Source organism: Penaeus japonicus, unplaced genomic scaffold (genome assembly GCF_977035675.1).
Source record: "Penaeus japonicus unplaced genomic scaffold, GWHDUDI00000001_assembly GWHDUDI00000013, whole genome shotgun sequence".
NCBI classification, from domain to species: Eukaryota; Metazoa; Arthropoda; class Malacostraca; order Decapoda; family Penaeidae; genus Penaeus; species Penaeus japonicus.
Window position 1 is genome coordinate 43,125,874 of NW_028234415.1, and position 7,500 is coordinate 43,133,373.

A 7,500-nucleotide genomic window follows, 5' to 3' on the forward strand; every position below is an offset into this window, starting at 1 on the left:
AGTTAGCAAGATCATTCAGAATTAATATGAATCTCCCGAAGTCCTTCTGCAGCCGAGCAAGCAGAGATGAAACCTCTTTGCATTTCATGGGTGTGTTGAGGATGCAGAAGCAATGTGCAAGATTGATTGTGCAATGCAATGGCGCCGTTAAAAAGGGGGATGAACTGCGGGCGAGGGTCTGTCTGTGTATATGTATTATGTCGTGTATATTTATGTGTGTGTGTGTGTGTGGGGTGGGGGGTGGGGGGGGTTTGTGTGTGGGATGGGGGGTTGTGTGTGTGTGTGTGTTTGTGTTTGTGTGTGTGTGTGTGTGTATGTGTCTGTGTGTCTCTGTGTATGTGTGTTTGTATGTGTGTGTGTGTGTTTGTGTGTGTGCCTGTGTCTGTGTGTGTGTGTACGTACATGCGTGCGTACGAGCAAGTAAGCGTGTGCACATACGTGCGTACACACGAGCGTCCATACGTGCATACATCCATGCGTGCGTGCGTGCGAGCGAGTGACCGTGTGCACATACATCCGTACACACGAGCGTACATACATACATGCGTGCGTACATGCGTCTGTGCTTGCCCCTTGTAATCCTATCTGGGTGCAAGCGAGGCAGTGACAACTGACAAGGACCAAGTGACAGAACCAGCAATAAAAATCAGCAATCAGTCACAGTCGTAGGTGCACCCGTGTGATAGTAAGTACGAAGTGGATACATATATATATAGCAACAGCTGAAATATGAACAGGCTAGGAACTAAGTTAACATCCTGGGGCTGGATTCACTAACATACGATGGTAAGGCATTTACCAGCTGTCAACTACCAGAGCGTTTACCAGTCATGGCAAAGTGGGATTCATTAAGCGATGATAAGTCGCCTGGTAAGGGTAAATAGACTATCACCGTAATTTGATGGTAACTCTGGTAAATCGATTCCGCCAATCAGCGAGCGCCTTACATAATTTTTTATGATCCTTTGACCAATCCCGTAACATGTAAACAAAACCTGATCCAACAGCGAGACTTCTTTTGTTTCAAGAAATGATAAAGATTTCTTCTATGTTAAATTATTTCTATATAAATTAATTTCCTAGAGAGCATATTCTATTGCATGATCTTATGGATCATATATAACGTAATGGTTTTCAAAAACATACTTTTTTTTTTTTTTTTTTTTTAGATTGCAGTCGAAAGAAAAGAAACAATGGCTCCACGCAATGGTGGTGTTATTTGTATCAACGTTTTCCAAAAGAAATGCCAATCAAACCCTAAGATTATGAATAGTTGTATCTAAATTAATGCAAACACAAAAATAATTTATATATTTATATGTTTACTGTTTTTCAGCTGAATGTTATTAAAACAAAATGTTTGAATTTGTCAAATTATTAATTCCATGTATTATTTTCAGTTATTGTAGGCCTATGATGAAGCTGCATGAACATTCTTCTCGCTTATTTCCTGTGAATTTTATTGATTTTTGTCATATTCATATGAAAATGAACAGTTGCCATCACTCTGATCATAATAAGTGTACATGCAAACTAAAGTGTCGCCTTAAATGTTGATTTTTTTTGCTGAGATAAAGCGAGATGAGCGAGTCATCGCTGTAGTTGCCAGTGGACATACCAGTGCTCCAACCACTGGTAAATTTAGCATTGTATTCTATCATGGTAAGTTGTTCATGAATACCGATGCGGTCTTTTTACCATCATAATTGTAGTTACCAGCGTATTTATCATGGTAAGTGCGTTAGTGAATCCGGCCCCTGCCTAGCAAAAATCTTAGTCAACTTTCTCGTTGATCTAACTTAATCTTTATCTAAAGTTTGACTCTATTCTATTTCAGTCGAATGATATAGCTTTTTATATCGGCGAGATAATATTATATATGTATATCTTAATTATATCTGGATGTGTTGGCGACTTTGTCTTTAGGTTAAACCAATTTTAGAAGCATTGTTATCTTATTTCCTTGTTCATTTTCTATATATGTTTATTTCTTTCTTATAAATCTAATTACCTGATTTGGAGAATGGTTAATGGAGATGTGATATCAAAGCGCGGAGATACACTACAGACGAAATACAAACAAAAGGATGTAAACGCAATGGTGGAGTGTTGGCTCATCACTTATCATTTATTCGTGTTATCCATTTTCTTTCTTTATTTATTTATTTTTCTCTTTCTTTCTTTCTTTCTTTCTTTCTATTTTTCTTTCTTTCTCTTTTTCTCTCTTTCTCTTTTTCTTTCTTTCTTTCTTTCTTTCTTTCTCTTTCTCTATGTATGTATGTATGTATGTATATACACATATATAACGAAAGAGAAAGAGGAAGAGCGAGAAGAAAAGGAAGAGGGAGTGGGGGAGGGAAAGAGAGAGAGAGAGAGAGAGAGAGAGAGAGAGAAAGAGTGAGAAACAGAAACAAACAGAAACAGAAAGACAGACAGATAGATAGACACAGACAAAAACATTAATACACAATCAACATACGCATTGAAACATATACCGGAAATGGCTTCTGGTTTGATAAGCTATCAGTCAACTAAGACAGCAGATGAGAAGGGATAATTCTATGGCCTTTATCCTATTCTTTGGCTTCCGCAGTAAAGGGTGAATGAGGAAGCCAATAATCAATGGACTGGAATTCGGACTTTTGGAATTGACAAAGAAAAAAGTCTGTAATGAGATGGGAATGTAGGAAGATGTAGGAAGTGTGTTTATATATGTATGTATATGTATGTATGTGTATGTATTTGTATATATATATATGTGTGTGTGTGTGTGTGTGTGTGTGTGTGCGCGCGCCTATATTTCTCTCTCTTCTCTTTCTCTTTCTCTTTCTCTCTCTCTTTCTCTTTCTCTTTCTCTTTCTCTCTCACTCTCTCTCTCTCTCTTCCTTCATCATTTATTTATTCATTCTTAAAGCTAATGTCATTTTCCGTTATTTATTTCTGTTTCAGTTCGTTTTCTTCGTTTCTTATGAGTGTTTATTCGGTATTGAAATAAGGTATATTAAAAAAAAAAAAAAAAAAAAAAAAAATATATATATATATATCTATATATATATATATATATATATATATATATATATATATATATATATAATGATAACGAAAAAATGAATACAAACTTTTCAACGGAATAAGCACGAGAAAAAATATTAAAATTTTGATTACAGTTTGCATAAATTAAAGTATTTTAAATGATAAGTCTTTGAAACTGTCTTTATATAATTTCCAATTTTTGATTCGATATTTCAAATCACAAAAAATGCATAAGAATCACAGCTCGGTCGAAATCAGGGTTGCATTATTGCAAAGCAGACATCAATAATAATAATCACACAAATAACCTGTAAAGCTTTATGATCGATGGCATTGCAACTTAATTAACCATTATAAATCAAACATGAATGTAATTTATTCTGATAATGAACCTTGATTTATGCCTTGCCTATGGTCACCGAATTGAACACTAATCACTCTGGGATTTAAAATGCAGGGGGCAGGGAGTCTGATAAAGTAGCTATCTGTATTCAACCTGAGTTTCTCCTCTTTCTCTCTCTCTCTTTATTTCTTCTCTTTCTCTTTCTCTCCCTCGCTTTCTTTCTTTTCTTTCTCTTTCTCTCTCTCGCTCTCTTTCTTTTCTTTCTCTTTCTCTCTCGTTCTCTTTCTTCTCTCTCGCTCTCTTTATTTCTTCTCTTTCTCTCGTTCTCCCTCTCTTTCTCTCCCTCTTCTCTCTCTCTCTCTCTCTCTCTCTCTCTCTCTCTCTCTCTCTCTCTCTCTCTCTATATATATATATATATATATATATATATATATATATATATATATATAAATATATATATATATATATGTATATATGTATATATTTACTGTATATATATCCTTCCCTCTCCCCTTTCTTTCTCTCCCTCTTCCTCTCCTTCTCCTTCTCTCTCTCCTTCTCCCTCTCTCTCTCTCTCTCTCTCTCTCTCTCCCTCTCTTCCCTCCTTCTTCACTCACTATCTCCTCCCTCTTTTCCCTTATTCTCTTTTTCTCGTATGTATGCATGACTAGGGGGAAAGGAGGGAGGAATAAACTAATACTTGACCTCAACAGCAAGGTTTTCGAGGGTCAAGCCTCAAGGTCACACTTGAGTCAAATCTCCAACAACTTAATGGTAATTAGATATATTGCATTCGGATATTTAATATGCATTATATTGTATTATGCATATGATACTTCATATGTATTAAATTTATTATATAGTGAGATGTATTATATTTTGAAGATTCTTAATTTGAGGGATATACTTTTTGGAAGATTCTTGTATTCAGTCAGTAAACTACATTTACATTTACATTAATATTGGGACTTAGCATACCACACTAACTATACTGTTACAGTATATCGTTATAGTGAATTTCAGAGGTTACAGCATATCGTTATAGTGAATTTCAGAGGTTACAGCATATCGTTATAGTGAATTTCAGAGGTTATAGCATATCGTTATAGTGAATTTCAGAGGTTACAGCGTATCGTTATAGTGAATTCCAGAGGTTACAGCATATCGTTATAGTGAATTTCAGAGGTTACAGCGTATCGTTATAGTGAATTTCAGAGGTTACAGCATATCGTTATAGTGAATTTCAGAGGTTACAGCATATCGTTATAGTGAATTCCAGAGGTTACAGCATATCGTTATAGTGAATTTCAGAGGTTACAGCATATCGTTATAGTGAATTTCAGAGGTTACAGCATATCGTTATAGTGAATTTCAGAGGCTAAACTTCAGTATCATGTTTTCAAAATACATCTACGAGGTTTCATTTTGACAAAGTAGAAATAATATGAATAGGAATGGACTAATGTACCATTGCAAGATACCTAATCAGTGTCCTGCAATTGCATATTAATTAGAATGACGTCATTTTGATGAGGATGTGGTATCGAATGGATAATTTAAGTACTGTGGAATTATTCATCTGTATACGTACTCTTTTTGGATCTGTCTGGGTAGATGGTTTTGATATTTGTTGTGTGTAATTAGAAGCGTTAGCCGTCTTGTTAGCTTTTTTCTTTTCTGACCATCGTTATCATCGTCATTATCGTCAGCATCATCATCATCACCATCATTATCGTCATCACCATTATCGTCATCGTCATCACCATCATCATCACATCATCATCACCAATACCATCATCAAATTATCATTATTATCACCATCATCACCACCAACATCACCATCACCATCATTATCATCACCATCATCATCATCAAATCATCACCATCACCATCATCACCATCATCATCACCAGGGAGAAAAAGGAATAGTTAAAGGAAATGAGAGAAAGAGACACGGGACAGAGAGACGAGAAAACGCGGCAAAAAAAAAAAAAAAAAAAAAAAAAAAAAAAAAAAAAAAAAAAAAAAATAGATAAATAAATAAATAAATGAATAAATAAATAGATAAATAGATAAACAAATAAATACATAAATAAATAAATAAACAACGGAATGCTGACTTTACCAAACCTAATCCTTTAAACAAGCAATTAAATAATTAAAAAAGGATCTCAACTTCAACTCCATGTTAAGAGATAAGACTCCCCCTTACCCCCCTCCCCCCTCCCCCCTCCCCCCGTTCCATTTATCCCGACAAAAACTCCTCGACGATGCAACATTGAATATAAATTTGCAACAATAATGGCCATGATCAGCTGGGTCTCTCGGTTGTGAATACGGAACCCACAATCTGCATACGCGCGCGCGCGTGTGTGTGTGTGTGTGTGTGTGTGTGTGTGTGTGTGTGTGTGTGTGTGTGTGTGTGTGTGTGTGTGTGTGTGTGCGTGTGTGAGTGTGTGTGTGTGTGTGTGTGTGCGTGTGTGTGTGTGTGTGTGTGTGTGTGTGTGTGTGTGTGTGTGTGTGTGTGTGTGCGTGTGTGAGTGTGTGTGTGTGTGTGTGTGTGTGTGTGTGTGTGTGTGTGTGTGTGTGTGTGTGTGTGTGTGTGTGTGTGTGTGTGTGTGTGTGTGTTGTGGTTGCGGATAACGTATGTATTTTGTTTCTAGTTCCGCCATTTTGATCTAAGGAGAAGAGAGGGCTGAGATCTGGTAATTGGAAATGTTTGTTAGTTTTTTGTTTTTTTGTACATTTTCTCTTGTGTAATTCGTTGCGTTGTATGTATGTATGCATTTCTCTCTCTCTCTCTCTCTCTCTCTCTCTCTCTCTCTCTCTCTCTCTCTCTCTCTCTCTCTCTCTCTCTCTCTCTCTCTCTCTCTCCCTCTCCCTCTCCCTCTCCCTCTCCCTCTCCCTCTCCCTCTGCCACTCCCACTCCCTTTCCCTCTCTCTCTCCCACTCCCACTCCCACTCCCATACCCACTTCCACTCCCTCCCCCACTCCCACTCCCTCTCCCACTCCCTCTCCCTCTCCCTCTCCTCTCCCTTTCCCACTCCCACTCCCACTCCCACTCCCTCTCCCACACCCACACCCACACCCACACCCACACCCACTCCCACTCCCTCTCCCACACCCACACCCACTCCCACTCCCACACCCACTCCCACTCCCACTCCCACACCCACTCCCTCTCCCACTCCCACTCCCTCTCCCACACCCACACCCACTCCCTCTCCCATTCCCAATCCCAATCCCACTCCCACTCCCACACCCACACCCACACCCACACCCACTCCCACACTCACACCCACTCCCACTCCCACTCCCTCCCCCACTCCCACACCCACTCCCACACCCACTCCCTCTCCCACTCCCACTCCCTCTCCCACTCCCACACCCACTCCCACACCCACTCCCACACCCACACCCACTCCCACTCCAAATACATGATTCTCACATACCTAAATACCCGACCATCTCTATCATATTTCGAATCCAGGAATTAGTGCAGTGCATCAGAGTATCAAAGGGTTTAGCACTGATTCACATCCAACACAGACAGTTGCATTGTTCTGGGTCAGGTATATTGTTTGTAAATTCTGTTGTTTCTCTTTCGACAGAGAGAATCAATAGTTTTTTTTTTTTTTTATCATCTGTTTTCTTTTTTCTTTGTCCTTGTTATGATTTTTGTTAAGATTTTTGTTATAGTTGTTGTTATTATCTTCATTATTATTGTTTTATTGTCAATATTATTCGTATTATTGTTATTGTTATTACTACTATTATCATTATTATTATCATTATATTCATCCTTACCACCATTACCATTATTATCAGAATAATGTATAGTTATGAATAATGATAACGATAATAATACTGACTATAATATTAATAACAAAACAATAGTTATACACGAATAAAAAAAATCTTTGTAATAAAAGAAAACGCATGATTGTATAACTGTCACGACACGCTTTATTTTCAATCATTAATTTTGATAAATTAATTAAAAATAAATAAATATTACTTACATTCACAATCCATGAATCGACCATCAGCGCTTGGGATTCCTCAACCTGCAAAATAAAATAGATTATTAAGTTTGCAAGTCTTTTATTTGGTGTTAGCAACA

At 37.5% G+C, this 7,500-nt stretch overlaps 1 protein-coding gene across 2 annotated transcripts in view; it reads right to left on the minus strand.

The window, feature by feature from the left end:
• LOC122242080 (neuronal acetylcholine receptor subunit alpha-4) overlaps positions 1-7,500 on the minus strand; it is a gene marked incomplete at its 5' end in the record, with an annotated part of 74,253 nt that overhangs the window by 12,011 nt on the left and 54,742 nt on the right. For both annotated transcript variants that reach the window (XM_086543586.1, XM_086543587.1), the window contains 1 exon segment: positions 7,400-7,444. In XM_086543586.1, coding sequence (XP_086399712.1) covers positions 7,400-7,444 — 45 coding nt within the window.